Source organism: Toxorhynchites rutilus, chromosome 3 (assembly GCF_029784135.1).
Source record: "Toxorhynchites rutilus septentrionalis strain SRP chromosome 3, ASM2978413v1, whole genome shotgun sequence".
NCBI lineage: Eukaryota > Metazoa > Arthropoda > Insecta > Diptera > Culicidae > Toxorhynchites > Toxorhynchites rutilus.
This window is the reverse complement of record NC_073746.1, coordinates 7,342,231-7,367,481: the sequence shown is the minus strand read 5'-3', so window position 1 is coordinate 7,367,481 and position 25,251 is coordinate 7,342,231. Positions and strand designations below refer to the sequence as shown.

Below are 25,251 nucleotides of genomic sequence, written 5' to 3'. Positions count from 1 at the left end.
AAAATATAAAGGGCAACGGGAATGACTTCATATAATTTAGACTTGGCAGCGAATGGGTTATGACAAAGGGATATAAGGCGCAAAGTATATAAATTCAATTTCAGAAGAATTTGTACAGGTCGGACTCGAATATATACAGACTCGTTTAAGAGTGATTCGATTATATACAACTTTGGACTCGATTAGGTACAGTTTGGATTTTTTTTATATTTCAAATATGACTTATTTCAAGAAGAAATGTAACCTGTCAACGTTAAGGTGAAATTCAAGGGGCTATTACACGTACAGTGGGGTAAAAATAAAGATTTTGCTTGAATTTTTACCAAGAATTGTTTATATCGATATTGCAGACAAATTAAGAAAAATAGAAGTTGCGTGTCAAAGATAAAACTGTACAGCGGTTAGAGAGCTTCAATTTAATTGATAGAAACAATCTAGTTTAATATATTTTTTTATGATAAAATTTATAATACAGTCAACTCTCCCTAACTCGATATCCAAGAAGACCATCGAGGTGGGGAGGTATCGAGGTACAGAACATTTTATCATAGTTTTTTTATGTCATAAATTGTCATATATTAGGGTAAGTGTCCCAATTATGGTATGAATTGGAATTTTCGATTCATCCCCTTAAAGTCAGATAACACCTTTCTCACACGAAAAAAATATTTTTCCCAGAATCTCTCAGGAGATGATAGATAGTTATGTTCGAATTTCATCGATGACAGGGTTATAGAACTGTTTTTATGTTTCGGACTCTGTTGCCTCAAACTGGCTCTACATTGAAAAGTACGATACGTAAGCCGATTCTGATGCTCTCGAAGATGAGAGAATTTAGTACAAGATATAGTAGTGGAACATCTAAATTAGTGGATTTTTATAACATTTTGGAAGTGGAAATTTTTCTAAATGTGTAATAAATTTTATCCCAAAAATTCATACTAAACTTAATTGTTTCGATCAATCGAGTTGAAGCTCTCTAACCACTCTACAATTTGTTCTCTGACGCCCAATTTCTATCTCTCTTAATTTCGCTGCGATAACGATATAAACAATTCCTGATGAAAATTCAATAAAAATCTTGAAAAATAGCGATTTTTAGGCCACTGTACATATAAAAGCCACATCAAAATTCACAAATTCAAAACTATATATAATCGAATCTTATATAATCCAGTTAAGATGAAGGTGGAAGCTAGCCATAAATGGCTGCCACAATGGCGCTCATTTCTTTCATCTCCCTCCCTCACCTCTCGCCCGAAAATCAATAATTTTGCGAAACAGTGTGAAGAAAATGATCGTTTTCGCACACTTCCCATCAAGTAATATCAACCAAACTCTAATCGATTACTCACAAGATATTAAATTTTCATCTGCTTTCGCACCGTATAGTGAAGAATGTCGGAAAACTCGAGCAAGTGCTCTGAAAGTTAAATTTTCGTTTTTCAATCTTCGGCAATGGTTTTGTTTGTATTGGTGGAAGCATCGTTATTTTTTCGACACTGATGCCAAACAACATCATCGAAACAGCTATAAAAACTACTCAATAAAATGTTATTCCGGAGTCATAGCGTCCCATGTCATGAAAATCAATAGAATAAAATTGTGTTGATATCAATACAATTATTATTTTTACGTTTAATGGGTCTATAATGTAAGTTTTAGCAACTTTAACATTGGATAAGAAAATTGTATTGCAGAGCTCGGAACACTGCCACGGCTGCCTATGCTTTCAAAAGCAGTAGACGGAAAAGTACTAGATTCAATCTAAATGCCTCGGCCAACGAAGAGAAGGGTTAAGGCTTTCCAACGTGAATATGTGAAAACAATACGATCAACGAAGGAAAATATTAAGGAATTATCAACATCGAGTTACTATGCGGAAGAACTTGTTAATACCAAAAGTGCCCCAATTCGCATGTGTTATAAATTTGCTCATGTTACGCTCGCGTATAATCAGAATCATATGCAAATGCACCTTCTATATATATTTATAATTGCAATTGCATACATTTTACTTTAGTATTGAATTGTTATTTGTTTTTTTTTTCAAATGTATTCAAAGACTCGTGTCAATGAAGCGCCACACAGTCTGATAAGTGAATTGATCTATTTACGTGTGCTTTGCTCTTCTCTCACAAACACTATTACCCCATTTTTACACGAGGGTTTACCTATACTACTACAATGGCTAGCTTCCACCTTCACCTTAATACATAATCGAGTCCGACCTGCATAAGGAACTAGGTTAACAAAGGCAATATTGATTAAGAGTGTTATTCAAACTAAATTGTAACGATCACGCAGGAACTGTTCATTCACAAAGTAATGTTCAAATAGTTTCACAGGAACATTTACAGTTGGTTTTAATATTCCGGACATATTCTTCAGGTTTGAATTATTGAAGGTCGTTGAGCAATCGAATGGTACTGTACTTTCGACATCAGCAAGCTCACGATGCATTAATTATGCCAGCGAAATATTATAACACCATCATCATTGAAGGAAAATTAGGCTTTCCGAAATCAATTTTGAATAGTCTCAGATTTAACCTTATTGATCCGAGAGCGTGAAAGTATTTCAATTGATTCCAATACCGATATATCTGAAGAGTCTTAGAGTACATTTAACCCTTTGCGGTCGGGATTAATTTCTCTTGAAATAGATCCTCTTATCTTTCCACGTTAATAACACTTAATGTCTAGTGTCATTCAGAAAAAAATATGAACTATTACACCGTTGAATAAAGTATTTAGTATGATTCCTTGCTATGGTGGCTGAGAGCAGACAAACGACCGCAAAGGGTTAAATACAATATGAGTGTTGAATAACATCAAGATTAAAAAGGAGGAAAAATACCGTCGTATCCTCTTTTTTTTTGCATTCTTCGTTTTACTAATTCATGGCGTTAGCACTACAGTCAACCCTCCTATAACGCGGTACTCTCAGAACGCGGTTTCCATGTAACGCGGAAATTGCGACAGCCCTCCTATAATGTGGTACTCTTATAGCGCGGTTTCCATTCAACAATGTCCCATCAGCTTTTTTCGTGCACCCAAAGCATGATTCAACTGGATATGTTTATATAAATATTCAAAATAATCTCTTAGCCGTTTACGATATTGGTTCCAGGAAAGCTCCGGCTTAGAGGATATGATTCGCACATCTTGATGTGCCGCAAAATTAGATGTCATTGCCAAATCTATGAAGCTACTCGGTGAGTTCAAGGCAGACCTATGGAAAAAGATGCGCCCGTTAGAGAAGCGATAGAAAACAGTACAGAAAACAGGGTTTATCTGAAACGTTTAAGTGAAAGGATTATCACAAGAGTTTGAATGAATTTTGCACTCTCTCAATAATTTCAGTAGTATTCAGCTGCTACTAGTGCTTCATTCGAAGATGAGGGTTTTTCATGTAGGAAAGATGAAACTTTTGCAACATGAACTGTTGTAGAGTTCACAAACCGTGCAAAGCGCATTGTGTATTGTTTACAAAAAACAGTATAATTTAAAAATGGTTACCGAAAGAATGTGCAGCGAAGCCACTTCTTTAACTTCAGTATCATTAACGTCCGTAGTCCACATCTAGATAGGGATCCATTTTTATCAGAGAACCCCCGAATGCAGTTTTGAAACAACAACACATTTGAACATTTGAATGGAAATTTTTAGTTTAATTACCGGTACGCACTCACCGCGCTATAGGAGGGTTGACTGTATTTCAAATTCTTGCGGCTGAACTACGGAAGTATTTTTTTTTTTTATTTCTGTATTATAGTGACTTTCAACACATTTGGCTGGTTCGTCACTTTTACCTTCCATTTCGGAAGAATGTTGGGAGTGAGAATTGAACTCGTGACCTTTAGCGTGAGAGGTATGGATGTTACCGCTACGCCAGATCGCCTCCACAACTACGGAAGTAGAATTAGATGGAAAAAAATGTAAGCTTATCGATTTGAGCTTTGGTTGGAGAGATTTTGGGTGCGCTGTTATCAACGAACATGTCTACCTTTGAGGAGAAAGAGATATAAGTATGACACACTACCATTACACATAATTCTCCAATAAATACCTGCCGTATAGTCAACTCGCTTGTTTTATCGTGCTCTCTTATTTTTCGTTGTTTTTCATCAAAAACCCGCCTACAATTCATTAATCCGCACCCGATCATCCGCTTCAGCCGCCAGAAAAGCCTACAATAGTTTGTCGCAACCAATCTGCCAGGTAGGATAAGTGAATTTAACAAATTCCGAGCTGGCTTGAGAGTGGTCCGAGATAAATAAGCCACCGCCATTTGCCCGTCACCGCCACTATTACACCTCCCGCCTCGCCGCTCTCCACCTGTGTGCTGTTTGCCACTCTATTGCTGTGCATAAACACCGAGATTTTCCATCAAGCTCATTTCATCCGCTGTCGATTGCATAAACATTAGTTTTTGTGTATGTATGCTGCAAACCGGAGCCAATAAACAAAAGTTGGTTCCGCTGGTCTTCTCATTCTGCGCCGAAATCCGAACATCCACCCGTCATACAACAATCCCTTCATATTGCTGCCCAGCTTCATCACACAATTTGGCCATCGATTTCACAATCAAAAAGTAAACAAATTGTCGTCAACCTGTGTATGTGTAAACAGGGAACACTGGGAAACGGAACAAAACGCGCTCTAGTTGTGATTCTGAGAAGTAAGCGAAGCGGAAAAAGCACATTGGTCCCTGCAGCAGTGCTTCCAGTTCTGTTTCTGCTGTTTGTTCTTCAATAATAGTACTGCGATCTCAACGTTGGTTGATCTAACATAATGGAAATTTGTCACAGTTGCGCGTTAGCCATGACCAACCAAGAGGTTGTCTGCAAAGGTTTCTGTAAAGCGAATTTCCATTTTAATTGTGCAAAAATATCGGAGGCGCTTTACAAGGAAGTTGATAATCAGCCCGGATTATTCTGAATGTGCAAAGGATGTCGTGACGTCATGGCGAACGCTCGTTCTAGAAACGCCATGGTATCGATCAATGCTGCTGCTAAGGAGGTAAAAGACGTGTACCAGAAACTTGTTGATGATCTGAAGACGGATATCAAGGAGAGTTTTGCAGAACTCAAGCAAGAGATCCAAGGTGGCTTCAATAAGCTGACCCCTGCTGTCTCGTCGCCTTTACCTCGTCATTTCAACTTTAATTTTGGTAATCGATCAACGCCGAAAAGAGGTCGTGATGAGGACATATTGCCGTCACAAGAACAACCAACGAAAATCTTCCACGGTACCGGTCAGTCCGTAAACAATACGCTTTTGAGATCAGGATCGAGAGCTGATGACAAATTTTGGGTGTATCTCTCCAAAATATCTCCAGATGTCAAGGAAGCAGATGTCCAACAACTAGTTAAGGAGCGCTTATCGACGGATGATGTTATTGCTAAGCCGCTAGTTCCAAAGGGTCGGCCATTGTCAACTTTGACCTTCGTCTCTTTCAAGATAGGCGTCAGTCAAGATCTGAAGGCCAAAGCTATGGACCCTTCTACGTGGCCCAGAGAAATCGAGTTCAGGGAATTCCTAGAGTATGGTACAAATGTACAACATTTTTGGAAGCCCCCGCAAGTCATCGACACGGGAACATCAGCAACGAACCAATCACAGCAACTCCCCATCCAGGGAGGGAGTCAGTAAACCACATCCCCCAACCAAGTTCTTCAACGCCTGATCTTGAACAACGTTGTCATCCAATACCTTCATCTAACGCAAATAATACACAGCTGACTGTCTACTATCAGAATGTTCGCGGATTAAGGACTAAGACCAATGACATGCTTCTATCACTTCTCGCCTGTGACTTTGATGCAGTGGTACTTACAGAAACGTGGCTTCATTCTGGAATATCAAGTGCTGAATTATCAAGTAACTACGTATTGTATCGCTGTGATCGTAATTCACTCAGCAGTCACTTGTCCCGTGGCGGTGGTGTCTTGATTGCAGTGAAATTTGAGCTTAACTGTAGTTCGGTGCATCTAGTAGACTGTGAGAGTTTGGAGCAAACAGCCGTGCGCATCATGCTACCCCGGTTCTCATTGTTCATCTGTAGCATCTACATCCGCCCGAACAGTCATGTGGATACCTACGCCCGTCACGTTGAATCCATCCATCAAATTCAACAAATGGCCAACCCTGATGATGTGATCGTAATCCTCGGTGACTATAATCTCCCGAATCTAGTGTGGACCTTCGACGATGATTTCAATTCATTTTTACCTCTTAACGCATCTACGGAGCAGGAACTAGCATTAGTAGAACCAACACTGTCGTCTGGGTTATATCAAATTAACGACCTACTGAACGCCAACGGTAAGCTTCTTGACTTGACATTTGTTAACAACCCTGACCGTGTAAGTCTTGTCGACTACCCATCGGCGCTCCTCAAAGTGGACGATCACCATAAGCCGCTGGCTTTAATTGTTAACTTTTGTTCCCGAATGGAAGATGACTCTTCTTCTCGCTCTGAGCTTGATTTTTCTCGCTGTGACTATCATACTGTAAATAACAAAATTGCTTCTCTGGATTGGGACCGCATACTTGACCATACATCAGTTGACAATGCCGTATCTACATTCTATGAACAATTGAACGAAATTATTAGAGAAACAGTTCCGTTGAAGGCCCAGCGTTCTAGGAATTTTAATCAACCCTGGTGGACTCCACAGCTTCGAAATCTCCGCAATAGGCTGCGAAAAGCGAGAAAACGATTTCTTCACGACAAAACTCCAATACGCAGAAGAGAACTACACGAGGCCGAAGAAAAATACAAGAACTTGAAGCTTGAAAGCTTCCGCAAGTACATAAATGCTCTTCAAAGCACATTCAAACAAAATCCAACTTCTTTCTGGAGTTTCGTACGGAACCGGAAGAACTTGACGCGGATACCGGACAAAATCGTTTATCAATCCAGCAACTCCGACTCACCACTTTCTTCTGCCAATCTCTTTGCCGAATTTTTCCAAAACATGTATGAAAGCAATTCATCTCAACCAACCCGCCAGTATATTGACAGTCTGCCATCTTACAATCTCCGTTTCCCAGTACTTGTGTTTGATGAAGATGTGGTGCATAAAGCACTCAGTTCAGTAGATGCAACAAAAGGACCCGGTCCGGATCTTATTCCCCCGGTCTTCATCAAGAACTGTGCAGCGATGCTCGCCAGACCAGTTTCTATGGTTTACAACCAATCTCTGCGCGAGGGTATTTTTCCCGAGACTTGGAAGCTTGCATCGATAACTCCAGTCCACAAGAAAGGCAGCTTTCACGATGTCGAAAACTATCGCCCGATATCGATTTTAAACTGCCTAGCAAAAGTGCTCGAGAGTCTAGTTCATGGTGCACTATGTCCGATTGTACAGCCTGTGATTTCAGAGTTCCAACACGGCTTCGTTAAAAAACGCGCAACCACCACGAACCTTATAGCATACACTCACATGCTAATCAACAAAATCGAGAAGCGGCAACAAGTTGATGCTGTTTACGTCGATTTCTCCAAAGCTTTTGACAAAGTACCCCACGACCTTGCTATTCTGAAAATGGATCGACTTGGTTTACCATCCTGGATCATAAACCTGCTAACCTCATACTTATCATCCCGCAAAGCTTTTGTCAAGGTCCACGGTACTAGATCCAACGAATTTACGATTCCATCTGGTGTGCCACAAGGAAGCATTCTTGGTCCTCTGATTTTTGTATTATTCGTTAACGATCTGTGCGAAAGGTTATGTTCGGAAAAAAATTTATATGCGGATGATTTGAAAATTTACCGAGTAATACATTCAAATTTAGACTGCTGCATACTGCAAGCTGACATTGAGCGATTAACGGTTTGGTGCCAGGAAAATGGAATGCATGTAAACGCTGAAAAATGCAAGGCCATTACATTTACGCGCTCTCGCTCCCCTATTGTACACGGATACATGTTGAATCTCTCGCCACTGCAGAGAGTCAATAGAATCAAAGATCTGGGAGTTCTTCTTGACAGCAAGCTGCGTTTCCATGAGCACGTCTCGGTCACAATTTCAAGAGCAAATGCGATGGTTGGATTTTTGAGACGCAACACAGCTCATTTCGATGACGTCTACGCTCTGAAGTCGTTGTACTGTGCTTTTGTTCGCAGCGTCTTGGAATACGCAGTACAAGTATGGGCCCCATATCACGCTGAACATATCCAGCGCATCGAACGTGTTCAGAAACGCTTCGTAAGGTATGCTCTACGTGGCCTGCCCTGGAATGATCCAACCAACCTACCACCCTATGAACAGCGCTGTGCACTTATTGGAATGCAAACCCTGGAAAGCCGACGATTGATGCTACAGAGAATTTTTATTTTCGATGTATTGACAGACAAAATTGACTGCAGCTATCTACTTCGAAACGTTAGCCTACACGCACCATCCCGACAGCTACGCCACCATCGAGTGCCTAATCACCGTACCATATATGGGCAAAATAATCCATTAGACGCTTGCTGCCGCGTCTTTAACGAGGTATCTGAACTGTTCGATTTTAATATTAGTAGGTTAATCTATAAGAATAGAATTAAGTCCCTATAAGCAGTCTGTACAACCATTAGGTCGAAGACGTTTGACATTAAATAAATTAACAAATACCTTTCTATTTCATTTGGAATTTTTTTTGTCAATTTGCATAATTCACTTCTCAAGAAGCATTGAGGTCATACAGGCCTTAGAGTTGCTCTCGTATATCACTGGTTAGATTTTCTTTTTTGAAACATCGTGGGTTTTTACTCTTTATAGTGACCAGCAACGGTAGTTTATCGCTTCCGTCCATGTTGGTTGCACTTTGAAGTTAAGAATTCTCAGTTCCCAACTTCGTAAGCCTTCTCCCGAAGAATAGAATATGAGAGAGATGAATTATCCTCTCTGACCGCCCATACTTTTTGACCATCTCGATGATGCTCAACCGTTGCGCGATGGTTAGCCTCTTAATCGATCAGTTAAAGGTTTTTCGTGGTGTTCGAGCCGTTCGCCGCGAATAATTTTATCCGCACGAGAGTTGACTGTAGTTGAAAATGGCGTTACACCAGGTGTGACAACCGAAAGATCTAACTGGATTACATGCGTCCCACGGGCCTCAAGTTGAGTATAGCTGCCTCAGACAGCTATCTTGAACCAGTGGGAACCAGAAAATCTATCTTTGAATAGAATCCTCTTAAAGAGTTTTTATTTTGGCTTGACGTCTTTACAACATGGCCTGATTCACAATTTTCAAATCTTCTTGTGTATCATTCGTTGCTATTTCCGGCTATTTTGAAGCTTTTCTTGGGGACTGGCAATGCCCAATGCTCATCCCACCACACCCTAGACAGTTCCCCTTTGCCAGTGCAAGCCAGAAAAACGATCTATGACGATAGAATTTCTGACCCGAACGGGAATCGAACCCGAAGCCCCCATCTTGGCAAGCGCAACACTTACCACTAGGCCATGGGGACCACCAAAGTGTCTACGTTGCCAAAACTGTTACGCATCCGCTTATTATGTGAACGACAGTTCATTCCCAAAATCAGACACAATATGTTCGACATCTTCGCTAACATTTTGAAAGTCCCATTAAGACTTTTTTTTTTTGCAATTTATTTCGCAATACACTTAGTGAAAAATTGTTTCAGCGACCATATGAAAGACCGTCCAAGGTTCTAAAACATGGTGAAAAGTTTTTCGACTTGTTAGTGGTGGGAAAACGTCTACGAATAACCATCGATCGGAGAAAGGCTGCAGTTGTATCATTGATATAATAAGGAAATGCCAGTGAAAACAAAGTACCTAGTGACACCATCCGATATTTGTACGAAATTTGTTTTATCTGTAAGGAGTGCTTTGAACTTCACTCGAAAGATGAGTTCCACAGGTCAATAAAAATGAAATTGGGGGAACAAATAATACAAAATAACCTCCTCTCTATAAAACTTGACATAATTCATCGTCCAATGTTTATGTTATCGAGGGATATCCTTCTGTTTTACCATTGCAACCATTTTTACACTACATGTACCTTAATTCCAAAAAACACAACACTCACCTCTTCCAACACCTCGTGAATCACAGACTCCCGCACGTAAACCAACATGTACGCGTTGCTGCTGTGTCGGATGTTCATATCGTTATCGTATCCACCGTAGTTCTGCTCGATGGCCTCGTTCCGGGTGCAGCGCGAGACGACATCGTCGTCAAACTTGCACCACTTGCCGTCATTTTTGGGATTGATGTACACCACGTAGTGTCCCCCGTGGTTGTCCCCCGAGTGCACCAAAACGGCGTGCAAAATGTACGTTGCCTTCGTATCCTCGGGCTTCTCCAGAAACGGATCCAAATTGATCTTTTCGTCGAACTCGAACCGATCGTTGAACTTCACCGAACTGTCCGTGATCGGATCGTACTGAAAACGCATCAGATGAAGATGCAACACCGGCGGAAACTTGCTGAACAGGATTCCCTTCTCGGCCTTCTGCAGGCCATGTTCGCCCGCGTCGTATTTGTTATCGTCGTCGAGTATTTCCGTTGCGATATAATCCTTAAAGGACTCGCTGATGTTTTTCTTTCCCTTGATATTCAACTGGATATCATAGAACGTCTCCAAGCGACGACTCGTGTAGTCCACATGTTGACACTTGATGTAGGATATCATTTTGCCCTCGAACAGCTTCGGGATCGTTCCCTCGAGACTGGTCCCCTTCATCTTGTTCTCCAGCTTATCGAGCAAAACGCGGAGAAACTCCTGAACGTCGTGCTGCATGAAGGAATCAAGCGCATCCCAGCCGAAACTTTTCGTAAGCTTTTTGGTTCCCACAGGTTTGCTCTGAGTTTGCAGGTCATGGAAAACCCGTTGCAGTGCAAGGGCAACCGATTTGCAGTCGTCATCGGCTTCGGTTGGCATCTTGTACACTGCCTTGCGCAACTGATTGGTGAAGTAGAGGGTTTGCAGCAGCGAATTCATGTAACAGGTTGCGCCCTGGTTTTTCAGACCCACGTAGCCCGTATGTTTCTTTGAGTCCCAGAAAATGCCTCGCGGAGGTTCTGCCGTTACGTGTACTTCCAGCGTGATGACATCGTTTTGAATGTATCCACTTTCCGGGTTCAATATGTCGTGCCAATTCATGAAGAACGAAAAGCCCCAATCATTCTCGATTCGACTGAATGTGTGACGGATTTTTCTCGTGAAAGGATCCTTGTTCGGCACGACGGAAAGCAATCGCAGTTCGGCCGATGCAGCACAGCTCCAGTTTGTACTATCGCTCTCGCCATTACACTGCAGGAAGAAACCCAATCCTTTGCCCACCGGCGAAGTCGCATCATTCGATCGCTTCATGGCCATTATCTTCCAGGGCAGGTTACGTACGTAATACGGTGGCGAGAGTACCGACTCGTTAAGTTTGCTGATGTTTTCTACCTTAAAGCTAAAGGTCGCCTCCGAACGGACCTCGTCATCAAGATTGTCCTGATCATCCATGCTCATTTGCTCGGCACCAGCTGTGGCCGTCACTCCTCCTCCTCCTCCGCCGTTTGTCGGATTGTTCATCACTGCCGGGGTGAGATTCGGCGCATTTGGTGGATCCAACTCGTTATCATCTTGCGTATCCATTGCTTCGACGTTTTTGTCGTTATCCATAGCGGCGCTGGAATTATATTTACAACGTTTCGGTTCCGTCATCGTACGACATTTTTTGTTGTTGTTTTTGTTCGAGCGAGTGTGTGTGTGTGTGTTTTGATTTTTCGCAATATGCAATTTCAGGTTATTTTCGTTTTTCGGAGAGCGTTGCGGCACACGAAAAGGAGCAAACACACACCGAAATCAAATCAATATAAGAGTTGAAAGTGGAAGAAAAAGAAAAAAGAAAAAAAACTTTCAAAAAGACGAAGCAAAATTACTTCGATATTCGTCAGGATTACACTTTGCCCTTCGGCTATCAGGCTGGACGATCGGAATATACGTACTTTAAGCCCCCGTCTCCGGTCGGAAGAAATCCCAGCTCGCCGATTCCGTGACGGTTCTGTGGCTTGATAAAATAGATCCTTTCGACACTGCGACACTGAGCACTTCTCCTCCTGGATACAAAACGTTTGACGTTCCTTCGAACTGCTGCTGCTGCTTCTTTTCCTGTGTCGTCGATCTGTCAAAACTTGGCAAGGCGAAATAGCAAAATGGAAGCCTGCTCTGGTGATGATCCTCTCCTTTCTTTTTTTTTTCTTTCTTCACGACGAAATACAGTGCAGTGTTTTGTCACGAATACGGGGCGTTCTTCTTCCTTTACGTTGCACAACAGCACAGGTTCAAGCACAGTCCCAGAAAGAATACACAACGAGAAAAGACACAATATTTAATCGTAATGCGAATATATATTACACCTGGTCTTCGTCTTTTGCGGCAGCGAAACTCACTCTGATGGATGCTCACGCAAAAATAATCATTCAACTCGCGATGGAAAGCTCTCACTCACAATTTTAATTAGTCTCACGGTTGCTCTCTTCTCGCGCATTCATTCTTCACCACTCAGCTCAGTGAGCACACATGATGAGCAAAATACAAGCGAATTCGGATGAAAAACAAAGGCGGAATTCGCGATTTCGCCTGGTGAATGTTGTTTTTCGGATTCTACGAATTGCAGAGTTGCCAGTTAGAGGTGCGAAATGAAATTAATACTGATTTTGTTTTTACTCAGCAATGTATACATTCCTTTTGGAACAAAATATTTTTTAGAAAGATAATTGAGAGCACATTATAAAAAGGCTCTTTTCACTCGTTGGAGTTATCGTTCTGTTTCCAGGTCGAAAATTTACACGATTGTAATGTGAATTAATAATTTAAAATTTACCTTAAAAGGCACTATCAAAATGGTTGGAGCATTGTATGTAGACCATTTATAAGGACGTTACTGCCGTTCTACGCATAGTTGTCCCATGTTACTTTTTGAAGATTTTCACTTTTCTTCATAAAACGTTGTTTTTATGCATAATCTTACGGAAAATCACAAAACAAAACATATAGTTTGGTTCCAGCTTTTAAAAAAATAACATCAAGCTCAATTGTCTCATGTTCTATTCATCACTGTCCCACCATGTATTTTTTGTAGATCCATATCGAATAAATCCGTTCAAGTGCGAAAAATTCATGTCACACTGTCAGCAGGGCTAGTTCACTCATTTCTGGTTTGGAAGAACGAACTAATTCTCAAACCAATAAGACAAACTTTAACAGAACACCTACGTAGCGAATGCCTAATAACAATGGGATTTATATTCTGCGAAGGTGTTGCAGATCATTTCATAAAACGATGTTTCTATGCATAATCTTTCGGAAAAACACAATGAAAATAATGTTTGTTCCCAGTATATCAAAAAACAACATTAAATTCAATTGTCCCATGTTGACATTCTAGGCATAACAGTCCCACCATGAATTTTTAAACCCGTACTCAAGCTTGATTGGTTCAGTGAGGGGATCTCATTACATTTCATTAAACAATAGTATAGTGCTTCTAAAAAACCCGGTGTATTGCTAAATTGAAAAGCTTAAAGCTATTGGTAGACAAATATGCGAGAAAACTTCGATTGCGTTTTTCTCAGTTGCTGATTTTGGAACATGCGACAACTATGCGTAGAACGCCAGTTTAGCCTTGTGAAGTGAACGAGAAAGATAGCCACTGATCGGTGTGCGTCTCAATTTGTACAATTTTGAACGATGGATATACATTGCACAGCTTGACAAATTTTGATTCGGAATTTCACCTGAATTTTCAGCAAAAACTAGACCACTAAATCGTGACAGTACGCATTTTTAGAACGAGTAATCTCACAAAGCTATTTTCTACGTTCCAAAAAATTACCGACGGTTCCAAAAATATGTCACTTGCGTTATTTTTCTCATAGCTCTTGATTGAGATTTCCGTGCAAAATAACACGTTTTGAATGTATTCTAATTGGCAGGTTTTGGAATATGCGTATATCAGTTGAAATCAGAAGAAATTTGTTTTGACGAAAATTCATTCAAAGAATGAATTAATATTCATGGTCTTATTATATTAGGCTGACAAAAAAAGTCCTGAGGTATTTCCGCGAGGTGTCGTTGTAAGCGCGTAGTTCTAGTTGTATTCATTGTATCGAGTCATACTATAGCTTGTTGGAAAGGTATTTTTGCGCTATAATATAGTCCTTAACAGTGTTTTATTTGGTTAAGTCGTTCGTGAGTTATAGTGTCGCAAATATGGAGCAAAATAAAGAGAAAATCCGACATATTTTACAGTACTACTATGACAAAGGCAAAAATGCATCTCAAGCTGCCAATAAAATTTGTGCAGTTTATGGACCCGATACAGTTTCCATTTCCACCACACAACGATGGTTTCAACGTTTTCGTTCTGGTGTAGAGGTCGTAGAAGATGCGCCACGCTCCGGAAGGCCTGTCGTCGAAAATTGCGACAAAATCGCTGAATTAGCCGAGAAAGACCGGCATAGTAGCAGCCGTAGCATCGGCCAAGAACTGGGGATAAGTCATCAAACCGTTATTAACCATTTTAAGAAGCTTGGATTCACAAAGAAGCTCGATGTATGGGTGCCACACACGTTGACGCAAAAAAACATCTTTGACCGTATCGACGCATGTGAATCGCTGCTGAATCGCAACAAAATCGACCCGTTTCTGAAGCGGATGGTGACTGGCGATGAAAAGTGGGTCACTTACGAAAACGTGAAGCGCAAACGGTCGTGGTCTAAGCCCGCTGAAGCGGCTCAGACGGTGGCCAAGCCCTCATTAACAGCCAAGAAGGTTTTGCTGTGTTTGGTGGGATTGTCAAGGAATAATCTATTATGAGCTGCTTCCCTATGGCCAAACGCTCAATTCGGACCTGTACTGCCAACAACTGGACCGCTTGAAGGTAGCACTCATGAAGAAGCGGCAATCTTTGATAAACAGAGGCCGCATTGTCTTCCATCAGGACAACGCCAGGCCACACACTTCTTTGGTGACGCGCCAGAAGCTCCGGGAGCTCAGATGGGAGGTTCTTTTGCATCCGCCGTATAGTCCGGACCTTGCACCAAGTGACTACCACCTGTTTTTGTCCATGGCGAACGAGCTAGGTAGTCAGAAGTTAACCACAAAAGAGGCCTGTCCGAGTTTTTTGCCAATAAGGAAGCGAGCATCTCGTTGGGAACAAGTCATCGAACAAAACGGCGCATATTTGAATTAAAACAGATGATTGTAACTTATTTTATGAACAAATGAAAATTCAAAAAAAATACCGCAGGACTTTTTTGACAGCCTAATAATTCTAACCCAATGTGTAAACAGCAAAATGAGTGAAAATTGTAATTCACAACCTGCTTTCTACATATTCTGGTGTATAACATATGCAGGATTACTGGACATAAAAAAATACCAAAAACCGGAACAAAATTTCCGAAAATATTCATTGTGCAAGTTTATATCTGTGAAACGAAAGACGCAATATTATCGATTAGTTTTTTCAGTTTGTTCACTTACTCATGGATCATTGAATGTTTTTTCTATATTTTGCTTCACAAAACGAATGCATAAACATCTTAAAATTACGTACGATTTAAATCATGTCAGTCTGGCAACTCTGCGGCCTTATTTTACGAAAACGTCAGGTTGATGCAAATAGTGAGTGCCACACACACATTCATACACATAAGCAAACTTCGAGTGAGCTGCTGCTGCCGCCTCAGCAGTGATGAGAAAGAGAGCAAATCAAAATCGAAAAGCGAGCGAAGGCGGCGACACCGCCGCTCAGATGGAACGTAGATTTTTCGCCGCTCTCTTTTCATTTATTTTTTTTTTGCTCCCACACACCTCTGTGACACAGGAGTGACTGAACGATTTGATAGAAAAAAAAAGATTCCACCTCACCTTCGGCTCACCCTTTGCAAGGAAAATTATGACTCCACTTTGCGTGACGCGATTGTCCTCCTGATGATATTCCTTCGGTGAATTCTGCGCTGTTTTGAGTGGTTGCTTTTTTCCGATTATTATGCAATATTCTCCGTCAATGGGCCATCTTCATGTAGCGGAAAAAATCGATCCAATCACGGATTATAACTCCTCTCCTTCGACAGCTGGGGCAAATGAAGTACTTCTACTGCTTCCTTTGCTAATATGCAACTCGTTCTATTCCGTTCGACAGAGGCACACTTTGATTCGATCGAATTTCGTCTCTTTTCTCGCCTTTGTCCGTGCGTTTTTATTTTTTCGTGCTGCTGCTGCTGCTGCTGAGAAACATTTCCTCACAAATCGCGCAGAAATGACTCGACAACGATCGCGAACATAATAACACAAAGGCGAAAATGTCTTCTTTTAGTTCACGGCTCGCCACACGGTTTCACCGATGATTTCTGAATTTCGCTTGGCCGAGACTTGGTCACCACATATCACATCCACTAGCAGAGGCCGGAGTAATTATATGGGCTCTCCGACAGAGCAGCGGCGGCCAATGAGAATGAGACAACGACCGCGAGATGGATTGACACACAGAGCCGGAGGAAAGAGAGAATACAGACACACAGTCGGCTTGTTTTGACAGAACACGCGCATTATTTTGACAGTTGGTACTTGAGGGTCGTCAGCGTGAGTTTCGTGAGGATTGCGTACGCGCTCACCAAGTTTTTGTCAATGAAAAACGGGAGAGAGTATGAGAAGAGAAGGAAGGGTAGGGTAGGAAACGAGCATCACACCTTCAGTCATATGGAGCGATGTTTTTCGGAGATGTAGAAAGTAGGGCTCTAAAGCGTCATGTGTGATATACAATACTTGCTCAATGAAAAGTTTTTCCATATATTTATTTTTGTTCATTCAAAATTATTATCATAAAATCAATTTTATAAGTATTTATTTCATTCCAAACTGTCACTTCAATTTGGTATAACTATTTCTAGTTCACACCTCAGTAGAATAGCAATCCAACCTATGGCAATAATAGAATTCGTCTTATAAGCGAAAAAACACAGTTAAATAAGTTTAGTACAACTTTACTTCGCTAATATATAATATATTTCACTAGATATTGCATTTTGAACACTTTTCTAATGGTTATTTGTTTGATTTTCCTGTTTAAACTTGTTTCGCGAATCAATCCCGATGAAGTATCAAAATCTCAAATTTTAAATAAGAGCAGGTGTCTAAAAACACTCAAGAGTACGATCAATGAAAACAAATTAGTTGCGTTTAGTGCTGTTTGATTTTCCAGAAAAAATCGTTTTTCAACTAATCGAAAGTATTTCTGCTGTTTGCTAATCGTATCGATTCGCATATTCCGAGGCGATTGATCAATCACGATGTTTCGCCAGATTCTTCATCGACAAAAAACAGATTTAAACCATCCAAAACTGAAATGAATAAATTCTTTTATTCCATTTAATCACTCAAAAATTATGCTGTGTTATGCTCAATATTTTTTCCGCATACTTATTTTATAAACATTCGGAAATTGTGCCCACATTTCAGTCAACAGCATACACTCTGTCCAACTTCTATAAGACCACCCTGATTCTATTTCGTTGCAACACAAACAGTTGGAATTCCAACAAGATACATTCATACATTGTTGAATGCTCAGAATAAAGTATATTCAACGTCAATTTTGTTCAAAAGCGTTGTTTTTATTAATTGTGCTTAAATATGATAATTTCAGCTGTCCAGTTTCTATAAGACCATTTCAAAATTCATAAGTATTATCAATGAAAAATTCAAAACGATCGGCTGATCTATCTGTCAATACTTAGCAACCTTGCTATTTCGGCTAATAACCTAGAAAATTCGTGTTGGAATACTATTTACCAAATTGTACTGAACGGATTTCTCGATATTTTTCCATGTTTCGGAAATTGCGACTTTGAGCTCTTCAATCTTGGTGTACCGCTTTCCCTCAGTGTAGATTCTTCGTACAAGGATCCCCCTAAGATTTCCAACAGGATTCAAGCCTGGAGAGCGAGCCGGGTAGTCCAAAAAATAAGTCTTTGGTTCTTAATCCATTGCTTAGTTCCTCGCTGGTATGAATAAAAGCATTGTTTTGCTGGAATGTGATTCTTTTGTGACGATATCCACGCAAAAACGGTAAGAGAGAGGATTCCAGAACATGTATGTAATCCTAAAAGCTTTCTTGAGCTTTCCGGTTGCACAGAATCCCACCCAAACCATGCACGAACCTCCACCGAAATTCCGGGGTGAAATATACTGTTCCTTCTTCCGTGAATCACGCCAGTATTCGTTGAAACCATCAGGACCATCCTAATAGAACTTTTTTTTCGTCAGTTAAGATAACCTATACATTGAAAAACTTTTCGTTATGGTATATAGCAAAATTTCTTTAGAAAACATTCTTTGTCACAAAATACCATGTCCCACTGTCGGTTCATGTGAGCTTTGGCAAAACTCAGACGTCTTCCGATGTGAGATGATGTAAGATGAGGAGCTTTAACCTCTTTATGTGAGGATTTTTTATCAAAACTTGACGAATTATCACCCGAGTAACATTTAAATTGAAATATTACTTTATTTGCATAAGCCAATTTGAGGTATTCGTATAGCTATTTCCAGGTTATCCCGGTCAGAGAGCTTCGATTTACGTGGAGCTCTCCCTTTCTCAAGGTACCCTTGAGGATTCGTCAAATAATTGAGCACTACTTGATGGGATCGTCCAATTCGACGAGAAATTTTTCTAATACCAGCATTTTCTTGGTGAAATGCATCGATTTGTCTTTCTTCTCTCTCCGTAAGCACTTTTCCCTTCGGCATTTTCCAGATTTATTGATCAAAACAACTAAAACAACGGAAAAATGTAACTGCCATCATTATTATTTTGTCAATTACCTACTGGAACCCAATTTTCACTTTTGGAACGGATACATTTGTAGCGATAACCAAATAAGTCATATTCAGCAACTGGTTTCTAATCCAAAATCCGAAAGTTTTCGACCATAAGACATCGAACATATTAATAGGCTTCTCGAGTTTTGGTCGTGAATAGACACAAGCAAAATAAAAACGTTTATTGCGACATGATATGCACGTGGGAAGTAGGAAGTAAACAGTGAGACTACAAATCATGTGTGTATATTACGATGGATCATCAATTATTTCCAAATAAGGACAGATGAAGGCTTAGACACTATATGCACAACGAATCCGATAAAAAAGAAAATCCGGTACAAAATTTGTCCAACGTTTAAACTGAATACAGTGATTTGCCTCTAATTGGACATACCGAGGTGCCACTCAATGTCACATTAGAGGCGATTGTGACCTGTAATTGGACATATCAACAAGCACAACACGATGTGAAAAACAAGTTAAAACAGGAAGAAGATTATTGAAAACCTAACAAATAACCATTAGAAAGGTGTGCAAAATACGGCCAGTAGAACGATTGGAAAATGCAACACTTCTAAAAAATTATATTGTTGTAGAAACTTGCACAAAGGATGTTTACGAAAATGTACAATTAGAGGATCAAATGTCCAATTATTCGTGTGGCATTACAGATTTGTCCAATTAGAGGCAAATCACTGTATATTTATAAACTGACTTCCTTGTTCAGGTAAAAATAGGCACAGGGTTTATCTACATGAGGGTGGCAATGGATTTTTTTTTTATCCAAAATATATATTTTATTAAGGCTCATATGGCGTCAGCCTAACGGGGCCGGGAGTTCAATATTTCGACAATGTTTGCTTACAACTATGTTAGTAATATGTAACCGATTACTCGCGGTTGGCTCGAGGTTAGTATTACAAGTGTTCTCATAATTGGTATGTTGCAGTCTTCGATGCTCTGTACGTGTGCCCGACACGGGATACTTCCTATTGGGATGCAGCTGACCATTAATCAGCAACGCCCCCCTATTCTGTACCCCATATCTAGCGTGGTGCGTCTTTCTCGACTCGAGGAATCCAGGATAGAATGGTCACTAGCCGGCGCAAACATCAGCTCGTGTAGAGTTGTCATGAGCGGTACAACCTTTGGCTCTTGTTGAATGATCAGTGGACTGCACAACCTTCGGCCCGTGCATCTGTAAAGAGTGTGTGTGGTGGCAATGGATGTATGGAAAAAATTTCATCATCGAATTTCGAAAACCGACCATGTGCATTTTGTTTGTTGTCCCAAAAAATGATCTGTGCAAAGTTTCAGCTCGATTGGACATGATTTAGGGGTGCCTCAAAGCGCTCAAAGTTTTGATTTTTTGATCCTCGAAAATCTTCCAAGGGGGGGAGTAAAAGAAATTTGGAAAATCGATTTTTTTTTCTTCGATGCCAAATGACATAAAAATGCATGTAACGTCGATATCTGGTATCTCGAAAAAAAAATTTTGGCCGAAAATCGACCTTTTGGGACTGAAGCTATGGAAAAAAATATCGAATTTAAAGAACCGAAATTTCAGCTCAATCTGTCATGATTTAGGGGTACCTCAAAGCACTCAAAGTTTTGATTTTTTGGCCACCCAGGCTAAACCCCAAAAATTTCGATTTTCGCCCAAAAATTTTTTTTCGTGATAACACCAGATCTCGAAGTTTTATGCATTTTTAAGTCATTTGGAATCGAAAAAAATCGATTTTCTGAATTTCTTTCACTCCCCCCTTGGAAGATTTCTGAGGATCAAAAAATCAAAACTTTGAGCGCTTTGAGGCACCCCTAAATCATGTCCGATCGAGCTGAAACTTTGCATAGATCATTTTTTTGGACCAACAAACAAAATGCACATGGTCGGTTTTCGAAATTCGATGATGTAATTTTTTCCATACATCCATTGCCACCCTCATGTAGATAAACCCTGTGCCTATTTTTACCTAAACAAGGAAGTCAGTTTATAAATATACAGTGATTTGCCTCTAATTGGACAAACCTGTAATGCCACACGAATAATTGGACATTTGTACCTCTAATTGTACATTTTCGTAAACATCCTTTGTGCAAGTTTCTCTGTATTTAGTTTTTCACTGTATTTAGTTTTTCGAGGATCAAAAAATCAAAATTTTGAGCGCTTTGAGGCACCCCTAAATCATGTCCGATTGAGCTGTAATTTTGCACAGGTCATTTTTTTGGACCAATAAACAAAATGTAAAATGGTCGGTTCTTTAAATTTAATATTTTTTTCCATACCTTCATTGCCTCTCAGGCTCAGTCCCAAAACGTCGATTTTCGGCCAAAAATTTTATTCGATATGACACCAGATCTCGACGTTTCATGCATTTTTAAGTCATATGGCATCCAAAAAAATCGATTTTCCTTTTTTCCTTCATTCTCCCCTTGGAAGATTTTCGAGGATCAAAAAATTAAAACCTTGAGCGCTTTGACATCACCTAACCCCCTAATCTACATCTATAAGTGAATTTGTTGCCATAAAACTTTTAGAACCCTATACAGTGAAAGGTTGCATTCTAAAAACGGACAATTATTATGCAATTATTCCTCTGACAATTAAATTACTATAATACTATATAGGTTGGAACATTAATGGAAATATAAGGGAACTCTCAAGTCTCTGCTTTTCTTTGGAAATAAGTGGGATAAAAATAACAGATTGACTACTCTAAAACACGTCGGTAAAAAAAAAACCGTTGATTTTCAAATGTATGCAAATATAAGCCGTATTCAATTGAAAACAAATTCTTATTCTCCCCATGACATTCGATAAAGTAATAATCAATGAGATGAGTTCATTCATAAAATATATATATGGGATTCCACTATCTATTACATTGCGCACTAAGCAGAGAGCAGAAACACATGCCCCTTTTCTGCCACAACAACAGATAACCATTTCAAGTTTTCATTCATTCTGCTCATCTTATGTAATCCGTCATCTGAACGAGGATGGAATGCGTCATGCATGATAACATATTTGCCATAAGATAAATTCCAAAATCTCACAAATCGTTCGATTTATTTATCCTTTGCTCGCTACTTCAGACGCGACCTCTGAACCGACCGTCACTAACCACCAATGCCACGGTCGAGGTGCACGATGTCACGATCACGATCGCGACGATTACCGAGGGGACCGAGCGGGGGAAAATTCATTATAGAAACATATGTTACTGCTGTCACATCGCGCAGAACGACAATAACCCAACTCACCACCACCGATGTTGCTTGATTTGATATTTGAATCTCGCGCGCGTGCCTAACCTTCCCCAAGCTAACGAGAGCTCCGCCAGTGCTCGCAAATGATGCTGGGCTTCCGTGAGATGCGAAGGATAGCTCCTTTTAGGGTAAAAGAACAATTTAATCGTGGTTTTCGGCGGGCTGCAATTTACCTGCGCTACCTTCGGAATGTATGTTTCAGCGATTGTGGCATGATCAACTTATTGACCTATAATTGGTGAATGGGACAAAAATTGACGAATCGATATTCTAGAGTTTCGTAGAAGCCTTTTTGGAACACGATCATTGCCATAAAATATAAAAAAAATCATTCGGCTGTTAAGAAAGTACTGCTCAACTTGTGAAATACAGTGTATCTTAAATTATGCAAGTGGTGTGGCACGTTCAATATGGCATCGAGTGAAAACAATTATTCCTTCAAAATACAATGCATTTAGTGTAGTCCATATCATGCAATGGGGGTGTTTTTTATTCTGCCACATTTATAGTGTTAGCTATGGAGCTTTCAACTCGGGCACACCAATATACAGGTAGTAAACCTTTGAACACACAACTCTGCGTCACAAAAAACCATTGCAGAGCATTCAGCATACTGATAGAATGAACATTGTGATTGGAAATGCACTATTTTGTACTACTTGAACGAGAATCGTGTCTGAAAATAATTTGATATTATTATGACGAGTTTTGGTACTAGGAAACATATAGTAAAAGGAAATAGTAAAGGTTCGATTAGAAGATCAATCAATGAACAGTCAACTAGTAATTTATAAATAATATGTAATTTATGAATCTCGGAGCCAAACGGAGCTTCGATAGCACACCAAACGAATCGAAAATTCACTAAGATTTGTTAAAAATTATTATGATTCCCGAATCCAATTAGGTTTAAAATTAACGACGACGGAAGTATTCCCATTTCGCCATAAATCTGTTCTGCGCAATGATGTGCTTATCTACTTGTGCCGTCAATAGGGTTCTACATATGCATCTGTGAATTACAATATTCTTATACCACTACAAATCAAATGTAGCGTTTTATCTATGGATAGAGTGGAGAGAGGTGATATTGCAATTTAAGCTCCTCCCGTTGATAACGTATTTGTTATAATAGGAACGATTCGCGGGTTACAGTACAGTCTTGATCCAGCCAGCGCTCAGTCAACGACTTTTATCAACGACATTCCTTTATTCTTTTGTTCTATGCATTTCAAGTTTAAAACACTGCGAATTAGTAACGTGTAAATGTTGAAAATGCAATGATTTCTTTATTTACGGGCACTAAGAAGAAAGCATGTATTGCTGTTCAAGCTCCCTTCGTTTACATCTAATACAAGGGCGAGTAAATGGATGCGCGTTCGCTAAGCAATTGATCGTAGGTTCACTCTCAGAATCCTCCATCGATATTCTAAATGGCTTGTCACATGGATTAAAGCGATTGAGATTCGAAATTTTAGCATCACTAACAGAAAGAAAAACGGCTAAGCGAGAGGGGGACACGGGCGATTAGACGGCTCTACTGCTCGCGGTATCATTGTCAAACGTTACCATTGAGCCAAGGTAGACAAATCGTTCCACCACCTCGAACTCATCGCAGTCGATCATTACACTACTAACTAATCGGGTCCTGTCGTGCTCGGATTCGGAAGCCAGTATGGATTTGGTTTTAGACGCATTGATTTTCAGTCCAATTTTTTCAGCTTCGTGTAATGCGTGATGTAATGGTATCATGTTCAGCTATCGTCTCAAATGTTCTGCCGACAAAGTCTACGTCATCAGCGAAGCAGATGAATTGATTGGATCTATTGAAAATCGTACCACGCAAGTTAAACGCCGCTCGTCTCATAACATCCCCTAGTGAAATGTTAAACAGCAGGCAAGAGAGATCTTCACCTTGTCGAAGCCCCCTGCGGGACTCGAATGACTCAGATAATCCACCCGATATTCGCACACAGCACTGTATTCTATCCATCGTAGCCTTAACCAGTCTTGTCAGCTTCACGGGAAAGCCATTTTCTTCCATGAGTTTCCAAAGCTCTTTTCGTGTTATTGAATCGTATGCGACTTTAAAGTCGATGAATAGATGGTGCGTGGGGACTCTGGACTCACGACATTTCTGGAGAATCTACCGCAAGGTGAAGACTTGGTCAGTAATAGATCTTCGATGAAGCCGGCCTGATAACCTTCCACGAATCTGTTTATCAGAATAGCGAATTGATCATATGCGTAAAACCAAAATTTTCAATATCTATTAACTGTTCTTGCTCATGCGAGCGAGCGATCAACATATCGTGGTGCGTGATGCGATGTGGCTCGCAACATCAAATAAAAGAGGGATTTCGGTGAAATGATAGAATGTCGATTTTCATGCCGTATTAATTTTCCTGTGCTGCTAAATTGAGAAGGGTGGAATAATGGTGATGATTGCACAAACATACCATCGGGTGTGTGAAAATCAACGAGAACCCTTTACCGCAGAAAAATAACGCTTATGATTATGCTTATTATTCTCTTAAGGAAAGAATGAACTTTAACTCAAACATTTACAGCTGATTCCACATTAATAAAACTTCCTACTCAAAAGTTACTTCAAAATTACGATTCATTCTTAAATATTACCCGAAGTGATAAACAAGCGGATTCAATAATATAATTTTATAATCCTACGTCTGAAATGCGGTCGTGTTCCTGACACAACTCCCTACAATCTTTTTCACAGATATTCAGAACAAACATGCAGCAAATATCGTAACGTATCCTTACTTCAACTCAACTCTGGTCGTTTTTCGGACAATTCTAATTTTTTTTTGCCAATGAACACGACCGCGTTGTTGACGTATCACTACGAAATGATTGCCGACAAGAATAAACATTATAGAAATTTCGGGATAAACTCTTTAGTACCGATAACCGGGGGCAAACTGATCACGATTTTCAGTAAATATTGTAAATATTTCCGAATTTTTCTGTTTAATTTATACTCACTTATTTTAAAATCCAGTATTGGTACTAAGATCATCAAATGTTTTGTTGAAAAAATCCTCTGAATGATGGTTTGGAAATTTTCAGATAAAAATTTCGAAAAATAGATTTGGAGTGAAAT

General features: G+C 40.0%; 1 protein-coding gene across 3 annotated transcripts in view; it reads right to left on the bottom strand.

Annotated features, from left to right (window-relative positions):
* The window catches only part of LOC129779531 (ubiquitin carboxyl-terminal hydrolase 7), a 28,253-nt gene extending 11,785 nt beyond the window's left edge, over positions 1–16,468 (bottom strand). The window contains exons 1-3 of one of the 3 annotated variants that reach the window (XM_055787072.1): positions 15,903–16,468; positions 11,975–12,285; positions 10,062–11,882 (exon numbers count right to left, since the gene is read on the bottom strand). In XM_055787072.1, the coding sequence (XP_055643047.1) occupies positions 10,062–11,690 (1,629 nt within the window). In that variant the 5' untranslated portion in view covers positions 11,691–11,882; positions 11,975–12,285; positions 15,903–16,468. Of the gene's footprint in view, positions 1–10,061; positions 11,883–11,974; positions 12,428–15,902 lie in introns of those variants that run through there. The other 2 variants (XM_055787075.1, XM_055787074.1) reach the window with 2 other exon arrangements.
* Between the last annotated feature and the right edge of the window lie 8,783 nt (positions 16,469–25,251).